This window comes from Triticum urartu, chromosome 1A (assembly GCF_056163025.1).
Source record: "Triticum urartu cultivar PI428250 chromosome 1A, HENAU_Tu73, whole genome shotgun sequence".
NCBI classification, from domain to species: Eukaryota; Viridiplantae; Streptophyta; class Magnoliopsida; order Poales; family Poaceae; genus Triticum; species Triticum urartu.
Genome location: NC_141873.1, coordinates 395,039,009 through 395,062,183, shown reverse-complemented (window position 1 = coordinate 395,062,183; position 23,175 = coordinate 395,039,009). Strand labels below are relative to the sequence as shown.

The window sequence follows — 23,175 nt, the reverse complement described above, 5'->3', positions numbered from 1 at the left end:
ATGCTGGACTGGGCATTCGACAAGGGTTATCGTGCCCGGTTCATAGAGAACGGAGAGGTAAGTGATATGAAATTTTTCGGATTGATGAAAATAGTTTTCTAACTTTTGGCGTTCACTTTTTGACAGATGCTCCAGCCACTGCGCATGAGGGGTCACGGGGTTCATGGGCATATGGACTACGACAAGCGCTACACGCCATTCTTCAAGAGAGCCCGTCTGTTGGGTTTTGTGTTGCCGTTCAAGCGTCAGCCGCCGACGCTTGTCCACGCAGCTCTGACGGCGTTGATTGACCGGTGGCGACCGGAGACCCATTCTTTTCATCTGTCATGCGGGGAGATGACGGTGACCCTCGAGGATTGGGCGATGATTACTGCCATGCCGATCGAGGGTCATGCACCGGGCGAGTGGAGAGGACCAACTGGCAGCAGAGGGTTGCAGCCCTCATCGGCGACTGCCCCGCTGTCAAGGGTAACTGTACATCCGGTGTGCCGTTGACCTGGCTCTCGGAGCACTGGCAGAAATGCCCCGAAGGCGACGACGAGACGACCGTGGAGTGGTAGGCGAGGGCCTACCTGTGGTATCTTCTCACGGAGGTCGTGTTTCCAGACAGCTCCGAGAACTCTGCCAACTGGTCGTATCTCTTCTTCCTAGCGGACTGGGAGGCAGGGTACAGTTGGGGGACCGCATCTCTCGCCTACCTATACCGTTCGGTAAGAGAGGATCTAATTGCCTACCTACCTACGAAAGTGTGTCCATGACATTTTCTTATATTTGATCCTCATTTGATGTTTTGCAGCTTGACGACGCAACGCAGAGGACGGGAGACAAGTCCAATATGGGTGGCTTTGTCTGGGCCTTCTCCATTTGGATGTAGGAGCGGCTGCCGGTGGGGCGTCCGGAGAAGTTGCCAAGACGCCCGTGGGGTGCCTATAGCGAAGACGGCGACGAGACTCGACACCCCACCATAGCTTACGAGTGGGACGTTGTCAAACTCTACACGGGCCTAAACAAGACTTCGTACAAGACCTACACCAACGAGTTGGACGCTTTGACGCATACGCAGGTATATGAACTCGCTCAACACCTTTCTCTTTGATTCCACTTTTGACCGAGAGTGGGAACTTACCAATGTATATGTAACAGGTAAACTGGTGGCCATATCATGACCGACAGTGGGGCTTTGATCTGAACGTGATGTGCGATGCGGACCGTGGTCTCTGGCGGTGCATCGTGCCCATGATATGTGTGTACGCCGTCGAGTGGCACTTGCCACACCGCGTGGCCACACAATTTGGGATTTATCAGCATACCCCACCGGGCCAGCCCACCGATACCGGCGGCCACGCGCTCCACCTGTGAGCGCTTTGTTCTCCGTGCCCATGATTTCATTACGCTTATCATGTTTCTTGTTGCTTATGATGATCTCATTGTGCTTATGATGATTCTTGTTGCTTATGCCTTGCAGGATGAGCCGGCAGAAGAATCGGTCGATCACAGACTGGGGAGAGAAGCATAAAACTCATGCGACGGAGTGGAACCGACGGAGGTTCTGTAAAGACGTGGAGAGGAAAGTTACTGACTGGGATGCTTACCTGAGCCGACACATGAGGTGGTACGATGATGGCCAGAAGCACCGTCTTCGTCTCAGGCCTCGGTGGACGGCGGAAGACATCGCGGAGCTGGAGAGGGATGACCCCGAGGAAGAGGCCTACCAGACCGGCATCAGAGACATGCACAGTAGATTTAGGGAGTTTGCACCCCTCATCAACAGAGTGGTAAGTTTGAACCGACGGTTGTATTTAAATTAGTTTATTCGTCATCGTGACTGACTTATGTCGTTGCAGTCTGGTGAGCTGAACAGATGCATCTTTGAAGCCTCAGATGCACTAGGTGATCTCCCCGGGAGCATAGAATCTGAGAACAAAGTGAGGGGGACGATGAAGGTACAATTCCAGCCTCCTCGGAACAGATGCATCTTGTTCACCTGCAATCAGTCGATCTGATACTTATTATGCCCTTGTTTCATTGTGAGTGCAGAAGTTCGTGAAGCGTTGTCGCAAGCTGGTAGGGCTGCTTGGGTGTGCTGGAGCTGGGTCAGTTGAAGCTTATCAGCCTGTAGCCACACAGGGTCTCATCGGCTCATCGAGCCATGCTCCCCCGTCGTCTAGGTTGGTTGGGGAGGAGGAGGAGGAGGAGGCCACACATGAAGAAGGGGAGAAGGAGGAGGAGGCCACACATGAAGAAGGGGAGGAGGAGGAGAGCAACGGGGAGGAGGAGTACGATGAATATTATGGACCTCCACCAACTCAAACATCTCAAGCATCTCAGCTGCCGAAGAGGAATTCGAAAAAGAAGGATTTGCTGAGTCCGGACCCTTTCTAGAGAACGGTTCCTCGCCGGCCCAAGAAGAAGACCGAAGAGACTCGTTCAAAGAGTAACGAGGACCGTACCTCCAAGAGGTGAAGGAGCAACTGATTATGCTCTTCGATACTTGGCTCTTTTAGTTTGGTTGAACTTCGTTTGGTTGAACTTGTCTAGTGCTTGTGAAACTACGTGGAACTATGTGTTTGCTATTTGTGCATCTATGTGTTTGAAATGTTCTATGCACTTCAAGTTATCTTCATATGGATCTATGTGATGCCCAAGTTTAATTGTTTAAAATCTATGATATTGCTGTCATATTTGTGAAACTTGCTGTGATATTGCTGTCATATTGAATTTGAGAACAAGCAACCAAATGAACTTGAAAAACAAAACAGAGGACCCTACCGCCAGACACCCTGGCGGTAGGGTTAGACAACCTACCGCCAGCCCCCATGGCGGTAGGGTGAACCTACCGCCAGGGCCCTTTCATATTTCGTTACAGAAGCTCTATACGGCAAAACACAAGACCCTACCGTCAGGGGTCCTGGCGGTAGGATCAGACAACCTACCGCCATGGGGGCTGGCGGTAGGGTGAACCTACCGCCAGGGCCCTTGCATCTTTCGTTACAGAATGTCTGCATGGCAAAACCCTGCCACACCTTACCGCCAGAGGCACTGGCGGTAAGGTTAGACAGCCTACCGCCAGGGCCCCTGGCGGTAGGGTACTTATCCACGTCAGCACGCGGCGACGGCCGCCGTCCCCTCCGTCACACCCTACCGCCAGTGACGTTGGCGGTAGGCTGTCTAACCCTACCGCCAGAGACTCTGGCGGTAGCAAAAGGGTCAAATCCCGAAAATATTTCAAACCGGGGTCAGATTTTGATTTTGTTTGTCAAAAGGGTCAAAACACGAAATTTAGCCACGGCCGTATATGTTGGGGAACGTTGCAGAAAACAAAAATGTTCCTACGGTTTCACCAAGATCCATCTATGAGTTCATCTAGCAACGAGTGATCGGATTGCATCTACATACCTTTGTAGATCACGCGCGGAAGCGTTCAAAGAACGGGGATGAGGAAGTCGTACTCGACGTGATCCAAATCACCGGAGATCCTAGCGCCGAACGGACGGCACCTTCATGTTCAACACACGTACGGTCAGCGTGACGTCTCCTCCTTCTTGATCCAGCAAGGGGGAGAAGAGGTTGATGAAGATCCAGCAGCACGACGGCGTGGTGGTGGATGCAGCAGTCATCGCAGCAGGGCTTCGCCGTTCTTCTGCGAGAGGGAGAGGTGTAGCAGGGGAGAGGGAGGCGCCAAGAGTCAAGGGTGCGGCTGCCCCTCCCCCCCCTTTATATAGGCTCCCCAAGGGGGGGCGCCGGCCCTAGGAGATGGGATCTCCTAGGGGGCGGCCCTAGGAGATGAACCACGATGTCGAGGATTCAAGCAACCCCATATACAATTCCTTTTGTCAATCGGTATGTTACTTGCCCGAGATTCGATCGTCGGTATCCCAATACCTCGTTCAATCTCGTTACCGGCAAGTCACTTTACTCGTACCGTAATGCATGATCCCGTGACCAGACACTTGGTCACTTTGAGCTCATTATGATGATGCATTACCGAGTGGGCCCAGAGATACCTCTCCGTCATACGGAGTGACAAATCCCAGTCTTGATCCGTGTCAACCCAACAGACACTTTCGGAGATACCCGTAGTATACCTTTATAGTCACCCAGTTACGTTGTGACGTTTGGTACACCCAAAGCACTCCTACGGTATCCGGGAGTTACACGATCTCATGGTCTAAGGAAAAGATACTTGACATTGGAAAAACTCTAGCAAATGAACTATACGATCTTGTGCTGTGTTTAGGATTGGGTCTTGTCCATCACATCATTCTCCTAATGATGTGATCTCTTTATCAATGACATCCAATGTCCATAGTCAGGAAACCATGACTATCTGTTGATCAACGAGCTAGTCAACTAGAGGCTTACTAGGGACATGTTGGTGTCTATGTATTCACACATGTATTACGATTTCCGGATAACACACTTATAGCATGAATAAAAGACAATTATCATGAACAAGGAAATATAATAATAATCCTTTTATTATTGCCTCTAGGGCATATTTCCAACAGTCTCCCACTTGCACTAGAGTCAATAATCTAGTTACATTGTGATGAATCGAACACCAATGGAATTCTGGTGTTGATCATGTTTTGCTCTAGGGAGAGGTTTAGTCAATGGATCTGCTACATTCAGGTCCGTATGTACTTTACAAATATCTATGTCTCCATCTTGAACATTTTCACGAATGGAGTTGAAGCGACGCTTGATGTGCCTGGTCTTCTTGTGAAACCTGCGCTCCTTGGCAAGTGCAATAGCCCCAGTGTTGTCACAGAAGAGTTTGATCGGCCCCGACGCATTGGGTATGACTCCTAGGTCGGTGATGAACTCCTTCACCCAAATTGCTTCATGCGCTGCCTCCGAGGCTGCCATGTACTCCACTTCACATGTAGATCCCGCCACGACGCTCTGCTTGCAACTGCACCAGCTTACTGCCCACCATTCAAAATATACACGTATCCGATGGTGGGCCCGGATTCCGATAAATGGCTCGAGGCCATAAAATCCGAGAGATGATCCATGTATGAAAACAAAGTGTAGACTTTGGCAGAACAGCTCGATGGTCATAAGGCTATTGAGTACAGATGGATTTTAAAAGGAAGACGGACAATGATGGTAAATGTCACCATTAAGAAAGCTCGACTTGTCATTAAGATGTTTTCCGACAAGTTCAAAGAGTTGACTACGATGAGACTTTCTCACTCGTAGCGATGCTAAGAGTCTGTTGGAATTATATTAGCGATTACTGCATTGTTTATGAAATCTTGCAGATAGGATGTCAAAAACATTGTTTTCTCAACGATTTTCTTGAGGAAAGGTTGTATGTGATACAACCGGAAGGTTTTGTCAATCCTGAAAGATGCTAATAAGTATGCAAAGCTCCAGCAATCCTTCTAAGGACTGGAGTAAGCATCTCGGAGTTGGAATGTATGCTTTGATGAGATGATCAAAGATTTTGAGTGTATACAAAGTTTATGAGAAACTTGTATTTCCAAAGAAGTGAGTGGGAGCACTATAGAATTTCTGATGAGTATATGTTGTTGACACATTGTTGATCAGAAATGATGTAGAATTTCTGGAAAGCATATAGGGTTATTTGGAAAGTGTTTTTCAATGGAAAACCTGGATTAGGCTACTTGAGTATTGAGCATTAAGATCTATAAGGATAGATCGAAACGCTTAACGGTACTTTCAAATGAGCACATACCTTGACATGATCTTGAAGGTGTTCAAGATGGATCAGTCAAGGAAGGAGTTCTTGCCTGAGTTGTAAGGTATGAACTTAAGACTTAAAGCTCGACCACGGCAGAATAGAGAGAAAGGACGAAGGTCGTCCCCTATGCTTTTACCATAGGCTCTCTACAGTATGCTATGCTGTGTACCGCACCTGAAGTGTGCCTTGCCACATATCTGGCAAGAGGGTACAAAGGTAATCTAGGAGTAGATCACCAGATAGCGGTCTAAATTATCCTTAGAGGAATAAGGATATGTTTCTCGGTTATGGAGGTGATAAAGAGTTCGACGTAAAGAGTTACGTCGATGCAAGCTTAACACCTATCTAGATAGCTCTCAGTAGAGATACCGGATACGTGTAATGGAGCAACAATTTAGAATAGCTCCAAGTAGAACAGTTATTTGAAATGGCTCCAAATATAGCGTAGTAGCTGCATCTACAAGATGACATAGAGATTTGCGAAGTACATACGGATCTGAAAGATTCAGACCCGTTGACTATAACATTTCTCACAAGCATAACATGATCAAACCCAGAACTCATCGAGTGTTAATCACATGGTAATGTGAACTAGATTATTGACTCTAGTAAACTCTTTGGGTGTTAGTAACATGGGGATGTGACCTTGAGTGTTAATCACATATCGATGTGAACTGGATTATTGACTCTAGTGCAAGTGGGAGACTATTGGAAATATGCCCTAGAGGCAATAATAAATAGTTATTATTATATTTCCTTGTTCATGATAATCGTTTATTATCCATGCCAGAATTGTATTGATAGGAAACTCAGATACATGTGTGGATACATAGACAACACCATGTCCCTAGTAAGCCTCTAGTTGACTAGCTCGTTGATCAATAGATGGTTACGGTTTCCTGACCATGGATATTGGATGTCATTGATAACGGGATCACATCATTAGGAGAATGATGTGATGGACAAAGACCCAATCCTAAGCCTAGCACAAGATCATGTAGTTCGTATGCTAAAGCTTTTCTAATGTCAGGTATCATTTCCTTAGACCATGAGATTGTGCAACTCCCGGATACCGTAGGAGTGCTTTGGGTGTGCCAAACGTCACAACGTAACTGGGTGGCTATAAAGGTACACTACAGGTATCTCCGAAAGTGTCTGTTGGGTTGGCACGAATCGAGACTGGGATTTGTCACTCCGTGTAAACGGAGAGGTATCTCTGGGCCCACTCGGTAGGACATCATCATAATGTGCACAATGTGATCAAGGAGTTTATCACGGGATGATGTGTTACGGAACGAGTAAAGAGACTTGCCGGTAACGAGATTGAACAAGGTATCGGGATACCGACGATCGAATCTCGGGCAAGTATCGTACCGCTAGACAAAGGGAATTGCATACGGGATTGATTAAGTCCTTGACATCGTGGTTCATCCGATGAGATCATCGTGGAACATGTGGGAGCCAACATGGGTATCCAGATCCCGCTGTTGGTTATTGACCGGAGAACGTCTCGGTCATGTCTGCATGTCTCCCGAACCCGTAGGGTCTACACACTTAAGGTTCGGTGACGCTAGGGTTATAGAGATATTAGTATGCGGTAACCCGAAAGTTGTTCTGAGTCCCGGATGAGATCCCGGACGTCACGAGGAGTTCCGGAATGGTCCGGAGGTAAATAATTATATATAGGAAGTGCTGTTTCGGCCATCGGGACAAGTTTCGGGGTCACCGGTATTGTACCGGGACCACCGGAAGGGTCCCGGGGGTCCACCGGGTGGGGCCACCTGCCCCGGGGGGCACATGGGCTGTAGGGGGTGCGCCTTGGCCTATATGGGCCAAGGGCACCAGCCCCTAGAGGCCCATGCGCCAAAGGGACAAGAGGAGGGGAGAGTCCTAAAAGGGGAAGGCACCTCCGAGGTGCCTTGGGGAGGATGGACTCCTCCCCCACTTGGCCGCACCCTTCCTTGGAGGAAGGGTCAAGGCTGCGCCCTCCCCCTCTCCCTTGGCCCTATATATAGTGGGGGGAAGGGAGGGCAACCATACCTAAGCCCTGGCGCCTCCCTCTCCCTCCTGTGACACATCTCCCTCCTCCCGCAGCGCTTGGCGAAGCCCTGTTGGAATCCCGTTACTTCCACCACCACGCCGTCGTGCTGCTGGATCTCCATCAACCTCTCCTTCCCCCTTGCTAGATCAAGAAGGATGAGACGTCGCTGCTTCGTACGTGTGTTGAACGCGGAGGTGCCGTCCGTTCGGCGCTAGGATCATCGGTGATTTGGATCACGACGAGTACGACTCCATCAACCCCGTTCTCTTGAACGCTTCCGCGCGCGATCTACAAGGGTATGTAGATCCACTCCTCCCTCGTTGCTAGATGACTCCATAGATTGATCTTGGTGACACGTAGGAAAATTTTGAATTATTTCTACGTTCCCCAACAGTGGCATCATGAGCTAGGTCTATGCGTAGTTTCTATGCACGAGTAGAACACAAAGTAGTTGTGGGCGTTGATTTTGTTCAATATGCTTACCGTTACTAGTCCAATCTTGATTCGGCGGCATTGTGGGATGAAGCGGCCCGGACCGACCTTACACGTACTCTTACGTGAGACTGGTTCCACCGACTGACATGCACTAGTTGCATAAGGTGGCTAGCGGGTGTCTGTCTCTCCCACTTTAGTCGGATCGGATTCGATGAAAAGGGTCCTTATGAAGGGTAAATAGCAATTGGCATATCACATTGTGGTTTTTGCGTAGGTAAGAAACGTTCTTGCTAGAAACCCATAGCAGCCACGTAAAACATGCAAACAACAATTAGAGGACGTCTAACTTGTTTTTGCAGGGTATGCTATGTGATGTGATATGGCCAAAAGGATGTGATGAATGATATATGTGATGTATGAGATTGATCATGTTCTTGTAATAGGAAACGACTTGCATGTCGATGAGTATGACAACCGGCAGGAGCCATAGGAGTTGTCTTAATTTATTTATGACCTGCGTGTCAACATAAACGTCATGTAATTACTTTACTTTATTGCTAACCGTTAGCTGTAGTAGTAGAAGTAATAAGTTGGCGAGACAACTTCATGGAGACACGATGATGGAGATCATGATGATGGAAATCATGGTGTCATGCCGGTGACGATGATGATCATGGAGCCCCGAAGATGGAGATCAAAAGGAGCAATATGATATTGGCCATATCATGTCACTATTTAATTGCATGTGATGTTTATCATGTTTATACATCTTATTTGCTTAGAACGACGGTAGTAAATAAGATGATCCCTCATTAAAATTTCAAGAAAGTGTTCCCCCTAACTGTGCACCGTTGCGACAATTCGTTTGTTTCTAAGCACCACGTGATGATCGGGTGTGATAGATTCCAACGTTCACATACAACGGGTGTAAGACAGATTTACACATGCAAACACTTAGGTTGACTTGACAAGCCTAGCATGTACAGACATGGCCTCAGAACACAGAAGACCGAAAGGTCGAACATGAGTCGTATAGAAGATACGATCAACATGAAGATGTTCACCGATGTTGACTAGTCCGTCTCACGTGATGATCGGACACGGCCTAGTTGACTCGGATCATGTAATCACTTAGATGACTAGAGGGATGTCTATCTGAGTGGGAGTTCATAAGATGAACTTAATTATCCTGAACATAGTCAAAAGGTCTTCGCAAATTATGTCGTAGCTCGCGCTTCAGTTCTACTGTTTAGTTATGTTCCTAGAGAAAATTTAGTTGAAAGTTGATAGTAGCAATTATGCGGACTAGGTCCGTAAATTGAGGATTGTCCTCATTGCTTCATAGAAGGCTTATGTCCTTAATGCACCGCTCAGTGTGCTGAATCTCGAGCGTGATCTGTGGATGTTGCGAACATCTGACATACACGTTTTGATGACTACATGATAGTTCGGTAATGTTAAATGGTTTAGAATTGAGGCACCAAAGACATTTTTGAAATGTCGCGGAACATATGAGATGTTTCGAGGGCTGAAATTGGGATTTCAGGCTCGTGCCCACGTCAAGAGGTATAAGACCTCCGACGATTTTCTTAGCCTGCAAACTAAGGGAGAAAAGCTCAATCGTTGAGCTTGTGCTCAGATTGTCTGAGTACAACAATCACTTGAATTGAGTGGGAGTTAATCTTCCAGATAAGATAGTGATGTTTCTCCAAAGTCATTACCACCAAGCTGCTAGAGCTTCGTAATGAACTATAACATATCAGGGATAGATGTGATATATTCGCGATGCTTGACACCGCGAAAGTAGAAGTCAAGTAGGAGCATCAATTGTTGATGGTTAGTTAAAAACCACTAGTTTCAAGAAGGGCAAGGGCAAGAAAGGGATACTTCATGAAACGACAAGTCAGTTGCTGCTCAAGTGAAGAAACCCAAGGTTGAACCCAAACCCGAGACTAAGTGCTTCTGTAATAAAGGGAACAGCCACTGGAGCAGAATTACCCTAGATACTTGGTAGATAAGAAGGCTGGCAAGGTCGATAGAAGTATATTGGATGTATTATGTTAATGTGTACTTTACTAGTACTCCTAGTAGCACCAGGGTATCAGATACCGGTTCGGTTGCTAAGTGTTAGTAACTCGAAATAAGAGCTACGGAATAAACAGAGACTAGCTAAAGGTGAGCTGACGATATGTGTTGGAAGTGTTTCCAATGTTGATATGATCAAGCATCGCACGCTCCCTCTACCATCGAGATTGGTGTTAAACCTAAATAATTGTCATTTGGTGGTTGCGTTGAGCATAGACATGATTGGATTATGTCTATCGCAATACGGTTATTCATTTAAGGAGAATAATGGTTACTCTGTTTATTTGAATAATACCTTCAATGGTCTTGCACCTAAAATGAATGGTTTATTGAATCTCGATCGTAGTGATACACATGTTCATGCCAAAAGATAGTAATGATAGTACCACCTACTTGTGGCACTGCCACGTAAGTCATATCGGTATAAAACGCATAAGGAAGCTCCATGTTGATGGATCTTTGGACTCACTCATTTTTGAAAGGTTTGAGACATGCGAACCATGTCTATTGGTGTATATGCATGAAGAAACTCCATGCAAATGGACCGTTTGGACTCACTTGATTTTGAATGACTTGAGACATGCAAATCATACCATATGGGCAAGATGACTGAAAGCCTCGTTTTCAGTAAAATGGAACTAGAAAGCAACTTGTTGGAAGTAATACATTTTGATGTGTGCAATCCAATGAGTGCTGAGGCATGTAGTGGATATCATTATGTTCTTACTTCACAGATGATTTGAGTAGATGTTGAGTATATTTACTTGATGAATCACGAGTCTAAATTATTGAAAGGTTCAAGTAATTTCAGGGTGAAGTTGAAAGATCATCGTGACAAGAGGATAAAATATCTACGATATGATCATAGAGATGAATATCTGAATTACGAGTTTAGCACAGAATTAAGACATTGTGGAAATTGTTTCACAACTAATACAGCCTGGAACACCATAGTGTGATGGTGTGTCCGAACATCATAACTGCACCCTATTGGATATGATGCATACCATGATGTCTCTTATCGAATTACCACGATAGTTTATGGGTTAGGCATTAAAGACAACCACATTCACTTTAAATAGGGCACCACGTAATTCCGATGAGATGACACCATATGAACTATGGTTTAGAGAAACCTAAGCTGTCATTTCTTAGAAGTTTGGGGCTGCGACGCTTATGTGAAAAAGTTTCAGGCTGATAAGCTCGAACCCAAAGCGGATAAATGCATCTTCATAGGACACCCAAAACAGTTGGGTATACCTCCTGTCTCAGATCCGAAAGCAATAAGGGATTGTTTCTAGAATCGGGTCCTTTCTCGAGGAAAAGTTTCTCTCGAAAGAATTGAGTGGGAGGATGGTGGAGACTTGATGAGGTTATTGAACCGTCTCTTCAACTAGTGTGTGGCAGGGCACAGGGAGTTGTTCCTGTGGCACGTATACCAATTGAAGTGGAAGCTTATGATAGTGATCATGAAACTTCAGATCAAGTCACTACCAAACCTCGTGGGATGACAAGGATGCGTACTACTTCAGAGTGGTACGTAATCCTGTCTTGGAAGTCATGTTGCTAGACAACAATGAACCTACGAGCTATGGAGAAGCGATGGTGGGCCCGGATTCCGATAAATGGCTCGAGGCCATAAAATCCGAGAGATGATCCATGTATGAAAACAAAGTGTAGACTTTGGCAGAACAGCTCGATGGTCATAAGGCTATTGAGTACAAATGGATTTTAAAAGGAAGACGGACAATGATGGTAAATGTCACCATTAAGAAAGCTCGACTTGTCGTTAAGATGTTTTCCGACAAGTTCAAAGAGTTGACTACGATGAGACTTTCTCACTCGTAGCGATGCTAAGAGTCTGTTGGAATTATATTAGCGATTACTGCATTGTTTATGAAATCTTGCAGATAGGATGTCAAAAACATTGTTTTCTCAACGATTTTCTTGAGGAAAGGTTGTATGTGATACAACCGGAAGGTTTTGTCAATCCTGAAAGATGCTAATAAGTATGCAAAGCTCCAGCAATCCTTCTAAGGACTGGAGTAAGCATCTCGGAGTTGGAATGTATGCTTTGATGAGATGATCAAAGATTTTGAGTGTATACAAAGTTTATGAGAAACTTGTATTTCCAAAGAAGTGAGTGGGAGCACTATAGAATTTCTGATGAGTATATGTTGTTGACACATTGTTGATCAGAAATGATGTAGAATTTCTGGAAAGCATATAGGGTTATTTGGAAAGTGTTTTTCAATGGAAAACCTGGATTAGGCTACTTGAGTATTGAGCATTAAGATCTATAAGGATAGATCGAAACGCTTAACGGTACTTTCAAATGAGCACATACCTTGACATGATCTTGAAGGTGTTCAAGATGGATCAGTCAAGGAAGGAGTTCTTGCCTGAGTTGTAAGGTATGAACTTAAGACTTAAAGCTCGACCACGGCAGAATAGAGAGAAAGGACGAAGGTCGTCCCCTATGCTTTTACCATAGGCTCTCTACAGTATGCTATGCTGTGTACCGCACCTGAAGTGTGCCTTGCCACATATCTGGCAAGAGGGTACAAAGGTAATCTAGGAGTAGATCACCAGATAGCGGTCTAAATTATCCTTAGAGGAATAAGGATATGTTTCTCGGTTATGGAGGTGATAAAGAGTTCGACGTAAAGAGTTACGTCGATGCAAGCTTAACACCTATCTGGATAGCTCTCAGTAGAGATACCGGATACGTGTAATGGAGCAACAATTTAGAATAGCTCCAAGTAGAACAGTTATTTGAAATGGCTCCAAATATAGCGTAGTAGCTGCATCTACAAGATGACATAGAGATTTGCGAAGTACATACGGATCTGAAAGATTCAGACCCGTTGACTATAACATTTCTCACAAGCATAACATGATCAAACCCAGAACTCATCGAGTGTTAATCACATGGTAATGTGAACTAGATTATTGACTCTAGTAAACTCTTTGGGTGTTAGTAACATGGGGATGTGACCTTGAGTGTTAATCACATATCGATGTGAACTGGATTATTGACTCTAGTGCAAGTGGGAGACTATTGGAAATATGCCCTAGAGGCAATAATAAATAGTTATTATTATATTTCCTTGTTCATGATAATCGTTTATTATCCATGCCAGAATTGTATTGATAGGAAACTCAGATACATGTGTGGATACATAGACAACACCATGTCCCTAGTAAGCCTCTAGTTGACTAGCTCGTTGATCAATAGATGGTTACGGTTTCCTGACCATGGATATTGGATGTCATTGATAACGGGATCACATCATTAGGAGAATGATGTGATGGACAAAGACCCAATCCTAAGCCTAGCACAAGATCATGTAGTTCGTATGCTAAAGCTTTTCTAATGTCAGGTATCATTTCCTTAGACCATGAGATTGTGCAACTCCCGGATACCGTAGGAGTGCTTTGGGTGTGCCAAACGTCACAACGTAACTGGGTGGCTATAAAGGTACACTACAGGTATCTCCGAAAGTGTCTGTTGGGTTGGCACGAATCGAGACTGGGATTTGTCACTCCGTGTAAACGGAGAGGTATCTCTGGGCCCACTCGGTAGGACATCATCATAATGTGCACAATGTGATCAAGGAGTTTATCACGGGATGATGTGTTACGGAACGAGTAAAGAGACTTGCCGTTAACGAGATTGAACAAGGTATCGGGATACCGACGATCGAATCTCGGGCAAGTATCGTACCGCTAGACAAAGGGAATTGCATACGGGATTGATTAAGTCCTTGACATCGTGGTTCATCCGATGAGATCATCGTGGAACATGTGGGAGCCAACATGGGTATCCAGATCCCGCTGTTGGTTATTGACCGGAGAACGTCTCGGTCATGTCTGCATGTCTCCCGAACCCGTAGGGTCTACACACTTAAGGTTCGGTGACGCTAGGGTTATAGAGATATTAGTATGCGGTAACCCGAAAGTTGTTCGGAGTCCCGGATGAGATCCCGGACGTCACGAGGAGTTCCGGAATGGTCCGGAGGTAAAGAATTATATATAGGAAGTGCTGTTTCGGCCATCGGGACAAGTTTCGGGGTCACCGGTATTGTACCGGGACCACCGGAAGGGTCCCGGGGGTCCACCGGGTGGGGCCACCTGCCCCGGGGGGCACATGGGCTGTAGGGGGTGCACCTTGGCCTATATGGGCCAAGGGCACCAGCCCCTAGAGACCCATGCGCCAAAGGGACAAGAGGAGGGGAGAGTCCTAAAAGGGGAAGGCACCTCCGAGGTGCCTTGGGGAGGATGGACTCCTCCCCCCCTTGGCCGCACCCTTCCTTGGAGGAAGGGTCAAGGCTGCGCCCTCCCCCTCTCCCTTGGCCCTATATATAGTGGGGGGAAGGGAGGGCAACCATACCTAAGCCCTGACGCCTCCCTCTCCCTCCCGTGACACATCTCCCTCCTCCCGCAGCGCTTGGCGAAGCCCTGTTGGAATCCCGTTACTTCCACCACCACGCCGTCGTGCTGCTGGATCTCCATCAACCTCTCCTTCCCCCTTGCTGGATCAAGAAGGAGGAGACGTCGCTGCTCCGTACGTGTGTTGAACGCGGAGGTGCCGTCCGTTCGGCGCTAGGATCATCGGTGATTTGGATCACGACGAGTACGACTCCATCAACCCCGTTCTCTTGAACGCTTCCGCGCGCGATCTACAAGGGTATGTAGATCCACTCCTCCCTTGTTGCTAGATGACTCCATAGATTGATCTTGGTGACACGTAGGAAAATTTTGAATTATTGCTACGTTCCCCAACACTTGGCTCTTTTAGTTTGGTTGAACTTCGTTTGGTTGAACTTGTCTAGTGCTTGTGAAACTACGTGGAACTATGTGTTTGCTATTTGTGCATCTATGTGTTTGAAATGTTCTATGCACTTCAAGTTATATTAATATGGATCTATGTGATGCCCAAGTTTAATTGTTTAAAATCTATGATATTGCTGTCATATTTGTGAAACTTGCTGTGATATTGCTGTCATATTGAATTTGAGAACAAGCAACCAAATGAACTTGAAAAACAAAACAGAGGACCCTAGCGCCAGACACCCTGGCGGTAGGGTTAGACAACCTACCGCCAGCCCCCATGGCGGTAGGGTGAACCTACCTCCAGGGCCCTTTCATATTTCGTTACAGAAGCTCTATACGGCAAAACACAAGACCCTACCGCCAGGGGTCCTGGCGGTAGGATCAGACAACCTACCGCCATGTGGGCTGGCGGTAGGGTGAACCTACCGCCAGGGCCCTTGCATCTTTCGTTACAGAATGTCTGCATGGCAAAACCCTGCCTCACCTTACCGCCAGAGGCACTGGCGGTAAGGTTAGACAGCCTACCGCCAGGGCCCCTGGCGGTAGGGTACTTATCCACGTCAGCACGCGGCGACGGCCGCCGTCCCCTCCGTCACACCCTACCGCCGGTGAAGTTGGCGGTAGGCTGTCTAACCCTACCGCCAGAGACTCTGGCGGTAGCAAAAGGGTCAAATCCCGAAAATATTTCAAACCGGGGTCAGATTTTGATTTTGTTTGTCAAAAGGGTCAAAACACGAAATTTAGCCACGGCCATATATGTTGGGGAACGTTCCAGAAAACAAAAATGTTCCTACGGTTTCACCAAGATCCATCTATGAGTTCGTCTAGCAACGAGTGATCGGATTGCATCTACATACCTTTGTAGATCACGCGCGGAAGCGTTCAAAGAACGGGGATGAGGAAGTCGTACTCGACGTGATCCAAATCACCGGAGATCCTAGCGCCGAACGGACGGCACCTCCATGTTCAACACACGTACGGTCAGCGTGACGTCTCCTCCTTCTTGATCCAGCAAGGGGGGAGAAGAGGTTGATGAAGATCCAGCAGCACGACGGCGTGGTGGTGGATGCAGCAGTCATCGCAGCAGGGCTTCGCCGTTCTTCTGCGACAGGGAGAGGTGTAGCAGGGGAGAGGGAGGCGCCAAGATTCAAGGGTGCGGCTGCCCCTCCCTCCCCCCCTTTATATAGGCTCCCCAAGGGGGGCGGCGGCCAAGGGTGGAGTGGCCCCCAAGACAAGTGGGGCGCCCCCCCCCCACCCTAGGGTTTCCAACCCTAGGCGCAGGGGTGGGCCAAGGGGGCGCACCAGCCCACTATGGGCTGGTTCCCCTCCCCACTTCAGCCCATGGGGCCCTCCGGGATGGGTGGTCCCACTCGGTGGACCCCCGGGACCCATCCGGTGGTCCCGGTACAATACCGGTGACCCCCGAAACCCTCCCGATGGCCGAAACTGCACTTCCTATATATAATTCTTCACCTCCGGACCATTCCGGAACTCCTCGTGACGTCCGAGATCTCATCCGGGACTCCAAACAATTTTTGGGTTACTGCATATTCATATCTCTATAACCCTAGCGTCACCGAACCTTAGGTGTGTAGACCCTACGGGTTCGGGAGACATGTAGACATGACCGAGATGGCTCTCCGGTCAATAACCAACAGCGGGATCTGGATACACATATTGGCTCCCACATGCTCCTCGATGATCTCATCAGATGAACCATGATGTCGAGGATTCAAGCAACCCCGTATACAATTCCCTTTGTCAATCGGTACGTTACTTGCCCGAGATTCGATCGTCGGTATCCCAATACCTCGTTCAATCTCGTTACCGGCAAGTCACTTTACTCGTATCGTAATGCATGATCCCGTGACCAGACACTTGGTCACTTTGAGCTCATTATGATGATGCATTACCGAGTGGGCCCAGAGATACCTCTCCGTCATACGGAGTGACAAATCCCAGTCTTGATCCGTGTCAACCCAACAGACACTTTCGGAGATACCCGTAGTATACCTTTATAGTCACCCAGTTATGTTGTGACGTTTGGTACACCCAAAGCACTCCTACGGTATCCGGGAGTTACACGATCTCATGGTCTAAGGAAAAGATACTTGACATTGGAAAAACTCTAGCAAATGAACTATACGATCTTGTGCTGTGTTTAGGATTGGGTCTTGTCCATCACATCATTCTCCTAATGATGTGATCTCGTTATCAATGACATCCAATGTCCATAGTCAGGAAACCATGACTATCTGTTGATCAATGAGCTAGTCAACTAGAGGCTTACTAGGGACATGTTGGTGTCTATGTATTCACACATGTATTACGATTTCCGGATAACACAATTATAGCATTAATAAAAGACAATTATCATGAACAAGGAAATATAATAATAATCCTTTTATTATTGCCTCTAGGGCATATTTCCAACAGTCTCCCACTTGCACTAGAGTCAATAATCTAGTTACATTGTGATGAATCGAACACCCATGGAATTCTGGTGTTGATCATGTTTTGCTCTAGGGAGAGGTTTAGTCAACGGATCTGCTACATTCAGGTCCGTATGTACTTTACAAATATCTATGTCTCCATCTTGAACATTTTCACTAATGGAGTTGAAGCGATGCTTGATGTGCCTGGTCTTCTTGTGAAACCTGCGCTCCTTGGCAAGTGCAATAGCCCCAGTGTTGTCACAGAAGAGTTTGATCGGCCCCGACGCATTGGGTATGACTCCTAGGTCGGTGATGAACTCCTTCACCCAAATTGCTTCATGCGCTGCCTCCAAGGCTTCCATGTACTCCGCTTCACATGTAGATCCCGCCATGAAGCTCTGCTTGCAACTGCACCAGCTTACTGCCCACCATTCAAAATATACACGTACCCGGTTTGTGACTTAGAGTCATCCAGATCTGTGTCGAAGCTAGCGTCGACGTAACCCTTTACGATGAGCTCTTCGTCACCTCCATAAATGAGAAACATTTCCTTAGTCCTTTTTAGGTACTTCAAGATATTCTTGACCGCTGTCCAGTGTTCCTTGCCGGGATTACTTTGGTACCTACCTACCAAACTTACGGCAAAGTTTACATCAGGTCTGGTACACAGCATGGCATACATAATAGAACCTATGGCTGAGGCATAGGGGATGACACTCATCTCTTCTATATCTTCTGCCGTGGTCGGACATTGAGCTGAGCTCAATTTCACACCTTGCAACACAGGCAAGAACCCCTTCTTAGACTGATCCATATTGAACTTCTTCAATATCTTATCAAGGTATGTGCTTTGTGAAAGACCTATGAGGCGTCTTGATCTATCTCTATAGATCTTGATGCCTAATATATAAGCAGCTTCTCCAAGGTCCTTCATTGAAAAACTCTTATTCAAGTAGGCCTTAATGCTGTCCAAAAGCTCTACATCATTTCCCATCAAAAGTATGTCATCTACATATAATATGAGAAATGCTACAGAGCTCCCACTCACTTTCTTGTAAACGCAGGCTTCTCCATAAGTCTGCATAAACCCAAATGCTTTGATCATCTCATCAAAGCGAATGTTCCAACTCCGAGATGCTTGCACCAGCCCATAAATCGAGCGTTGGAGCTTTCACACCTTGTCAGCATTCTTAGGAATGACAAAACCTTCCGGATGCATCATATACAATTCTTCCTTCAGGAAACCATTAAGGAATGCCGTTTTGACGTCCATTTGCCATATCTCATAATCATAGTATGCGGCAATTGCTAACATAATTCTGACGGACTTCAACTTCGCTATGGGAGAGAAAGTCTCATCGTAGTCAACCCCTTGAACTTGCCGATAACCCTTAGCGACAAGTCGAGCTTTATAGATGGTAACATTACCATCCGCGTCCGTCTTCTTCTTAAAGATCCATTTGTTTTCTATCGCTCGCCGATCATCGGGCAAGTCTGTCAAAGTCCATACTTTGTTTTCATACATGGATCCTATCTCGGATTGCATGGCTTCAAGCCATTTGTTGGAATCTGGGCCCGCCATCGCTTCTTCATAGTTCGAAGGTTCACTGTCGGTGTCAAAACCGGCGGATCTCGGGTAGGGGGTCCTGAACTGTGCGTCTAGGCCGGATGGTAACAGGAGGCAGGGAACACGATGTTTTTACCCAGGTTCGGGCCCTCTCGATGGAGGTAAAACCCTACTCCTTCTTGATTAATATTGATGATATGGGTAGTACAAGAGTAGATCTACCACGAGATCAAGGAGGCTAAACCCTAGAAGCTAGCCTATGGTATGATTGTTGTATATATTGTCTATCTATCGACTAGCCTGGCCTCGGTTTATATAATGCACTGGAGGCCTAGGATAACAAGAGTCCTAGCCGAATACGCCGGTGGGGAGAAGTCCTTGTCTTGATCGCCAAGTCTTGTGGAATCTTCCTTGTATGCGGCAGCCGTCCGAACTGGCCCATGAGTATACGGCCACGGGGGTCCTCGGCCCAATCTAATAGATCGGGAGACGACATGGTGAGTACCCCCTAGTCCAGGACACCGTCAGTAGCCCCCTGAACTGGTCTTCAAGTTAGGGACGCTCCTCGATTCTTCCAAACTATTCTTCATCTTCGGTTGCCGGTCTTGAAAACTGGTTCAACAAATCTTCTTTATCTTCGATCTTGAGGGTCGCCGAAATGCATTCGACGAGTTTACACGTCGGGTATCCGAGGATCCCCTTTAAGTTTCCGGCCTTTATCAATGCTTTTTTTATTTTTATGCCACACCTCGGGTTTGAAGTTGTTCCCGGGAGGCAGGGTCCTCTTGCATCCGAGCTCCAATGCCGGACTGCATTCGAGGTATCTTTTGCAGCCGAGCACCAACGCCGGACCGCTTCCCAGCTCTAGCGCCGGAATGTATCCGAGCTCCAACGCCGGACTATGTATCCGAGCTCCAACGCCGGACTGTATAACCGAGCTCCAATGCCGAAATATATCCGAGCTCCAACGCCGGACTGTGTCCAGGCTCCAATGCCGGACTATATCTGAGGTGTCATATCACCTTGGTTCAAAAAAGTTGAAGGAGTTTAGCCGAGCTTAATGCCGGAAATGCCCTCTATGGAGCCAGCCACTAGTGCCAGAGCTTTATGCCGGACTGCTTCCGAGGTGGTGCACCACCCCGAATGTGGGCCGATTTTTGTCAATATTTTTGATTGGTGCAATTTATTCTCTGCCGAGATATATAGCCAGTAGCCCTCAAGGTGGGTATTGGTCTAAAACCCGAGATGCACATGAAGGATGACATAAGACCGCTGATCCCAGTAGCCGCTGAGACTCAGGTCGATTTGCAAAATCGGCCTGAGGATGAAGTCCTAGCTCGGCAGAATACTTCGGGACACTAAAAGCGGCGTGCTCAGTCCTCGAGACTCAGGTTGGGTGCGGCCGACCAACCTGAGGATCAAAATCTCCTCGGAAACTATATTGCACATAAAATTTTCTGCATTGGACAAGCAATGCAGTAGCCCCCGAGACACTGGTCGGGTGGCAACACCAGATCAGGGGATCAATGTGCCCCTTTAATATTTGTAAATAATAAGCCCGAAGCCCAGTAGCCCCCGAGCCTTAATGCGGGCACGGGTGGCCGAATTAAGGATCGATATCCATAGTAAAATCACAAATTATGTGTAATGACTCTATGTATTCAAGTACTTTACATCATTAATGCTCGAATCCGCATTGTACAAAACTTTGTTGACCGACCATCGGCTTCCACTCCTCGGCCAGTAGCTGAGGAGTGTTTGTCCTACTTTATAAAGTCTTTATGAGGGCAAAGATTTACAACAAACAAGGCAATCTGGTCATGCGGTTTTATAAACAAAGGTACGCAGAGAGATATGTTATATTTACTGTTTAACATAAGAAATGTCCTCCAAAGAAAATGGTCCCGCTATCGGTTTCTTCCTTTGGGTTGTCATGCTAAGCATGATCATTAAACCTCAGCTCTAATGTAAGAGCAAAATATTGAGGATTTAGTTTGGGAGGCCAGTTAATAGCCCCCGGTAGTGTTCGGCGACAGTCGGGGTCAAGCCGTAAACACTTCGGCCAATGTTATGAACGGCCCATCATTTAACATAGTCATCGGATCGCTGACCAGTTTACGCTTATTGTGAAATCAGTTTTCGGCTTTCTCCACTGAGGTGCTTAACCATGTGAGCTGGAAGCACAATCGCAGTGGTTCTCCCTTTGCACGCCTAGCCGAACAAAACGGAACGTAGGAAGCAAGTGCAGGAGCCGGGCAACCCAACTATTGACCGAAGACACAATTCGAAACCGATGCATATATAGCAATATCTGAGAATGTTTTTGCCGAATCCCTAAAGGTGTCCGGCGTTGCACTGCGAAACTAATGCTGGAAAAGCACAAATAGTTTTAAAAGTGCCAAAAAGCTTGGAAAACCAAGAAACGTCAGTAAAAACATGACGTCCGAACAATATCAAGTGTTCGGTGCCAATCCGAAAGTTGGTCTTAGAAAAAAGAAGTGCTTCTATCGTGTTTTAACATGATACATCCTATCTCAAGACTTCGAGCGGGTCAGCCTACGGCTTCAACCTCCTATCCCGAGGGCGGAGTACTTCTCATCAGGCCAGTTTAGCAAACTAAACTCTAGCGGCTTTGATAGAGAAATTAGGCTCCCCGGCTAGTGACCGCACACTCGTGTCGAAAAAAGGAGTGATAAATAATAATAAAACTTTGCAACGACTAAGAAGAAGAACACTTACTATAAAATGGCTCAAATAAACTTAAGAACCCCCAAGTGACTTGGGTAGAAGAATGATTGCAGGTACCGAAGTACTTATATCATATCTATGTTCAACCGAACTTTAAACGCGTCTTAACCGACCGTCAGCTTCTCCCTCTTCGGTCAAGGGCCGAAAAATGTTATGTACTCCATCGGTCGAGAATATCGACGGTGTTTCCAATAACCAGGCAATCAGGCCATAAGGCTGTAACAGACAAAGCGCGCTCAGGGAACTTATGCTATATTACCGTGAAGTGTAAGAAGCATCTTCGAAGAAAATAGTACCCCCACCGATACCTTTCTTCGGTGCTCATTGTTATTATGAGACTTGTGCAATAGATTTTTTGTACTCATGAGTTCCGTTGTGTGCGGACCATCATTGAAAACTATAAGAGCGCTAGCTTTCGGCTTCACCCAGTCTGAGGTCCGGCTCGGTTGACCTGATCGTGACAATCGCAGAGGTGCTCCCTTTACTCTCTAGCCGAACAATCGGGAACGTAGGGGTAAACACAGGAGCGAGGCAACCCATCTTGCAAATCGCTTAAGTCAATATGGTGCATATTATGACGTAATACATGAACAAGGAACGAAGCCGTACAAGTATAATCATATGCAAGAGGAAAAAGCTTCATGAAGGAAGCCCCCAAGTAAACGGGGTATTTGAAATTGTGCGTCACAAACAAAGTTTGGACAAGGAAAAAAATTTACAAGCAACTTTTTTCCAAAAAAGTATAATGCTTGGTCGAGGCGAACACAAGTTAAAAATTTAAAACTTTGAGCATGAAGGCAACTTAGCTGGTTAATGTGTTCGGTATTGATGACGCGGTCCGAGCTTGATGCGGGACAAGGTGCCATCCCCCAAGCCGGTCCCGAGGTGGCGGAGCAAAGAGCTCGGCACTCCGAAGTGGTGACATAGCACGGTCAATGCAGACCGGCAGAGTGATGCCGAAGTCCCCGGCATGGGGTAATGAAGTGTTGACGAAGCCCCCCGTCCAGCCGAGGTGACGCCAAAGGATATAGTCCGGCTGGATCATTTTCCTGTGCCACATAAAATAGTGCGAACCGGAGATAATAGTAATAATGATAATTAAAAAATGTTGCATAATAAATAATTTATGCAAAGTGAGGAATAGAAGAAATATGGCCTGGCGCCGAAGTCAATGTCGATGCAGGGCGTCGGTGTGATGTAGTAAAGGCGTGGCAAAGCCTGAATTCGCAGGTCGGTTCGAGCTCCGAGTGCGGCGTTCGCCGGACTATGTACGGAAACTGACCGAACCACCATGCGATTGTCGTTAATGCGGCCACCA

The 23,175-nt window shown here is 46.8% G+C and overlaps 2 protein-coding genes across 2 annotated transcripts in view; both read left to right on the top strand.

Moving 5' to 3' along the window:
* Positions 1-874, top strand: LOC147991388 (uncharacterized). The gene is made up of 3 exons (XM_087538647.1): positions 1-57; positions 127-468; positions 797-874. The coding sequence occupies exons 1-3, from the start codon at positions 1-3 to the stop codon at positions 872-874; spliced, it is 477 nt and encodes a 158-aa protein (XP_087394773.1).
* Positions 875-1,194: 320 nt separating this feature from the next.
* LOC147991387 (uncharacterized) overlaps positions 1,195-23,175 on the top strand; it is a 30,765-nt gene continuing 8,784 nt past the window's right edge. The window contains exons 1-4 of the mRNA XM_087538646.1: positions 1,195-1,355; positions 1,466-1,775; positions 1,845-1,943; positions 2,038-2,168. Of these exons, the coding sequence (XP_087394772.1) occupies positions 1,195-1,355; positions 1,466-1,775; positions 1,845-1,943; positions 2,038-2,168 (701 nt within the window). The remainder of the gene's footprint in view (positions 1,356-1,465; positions 1,776-1,844; positions 1,944-2,037; positions 2,169-23,175) is intronic.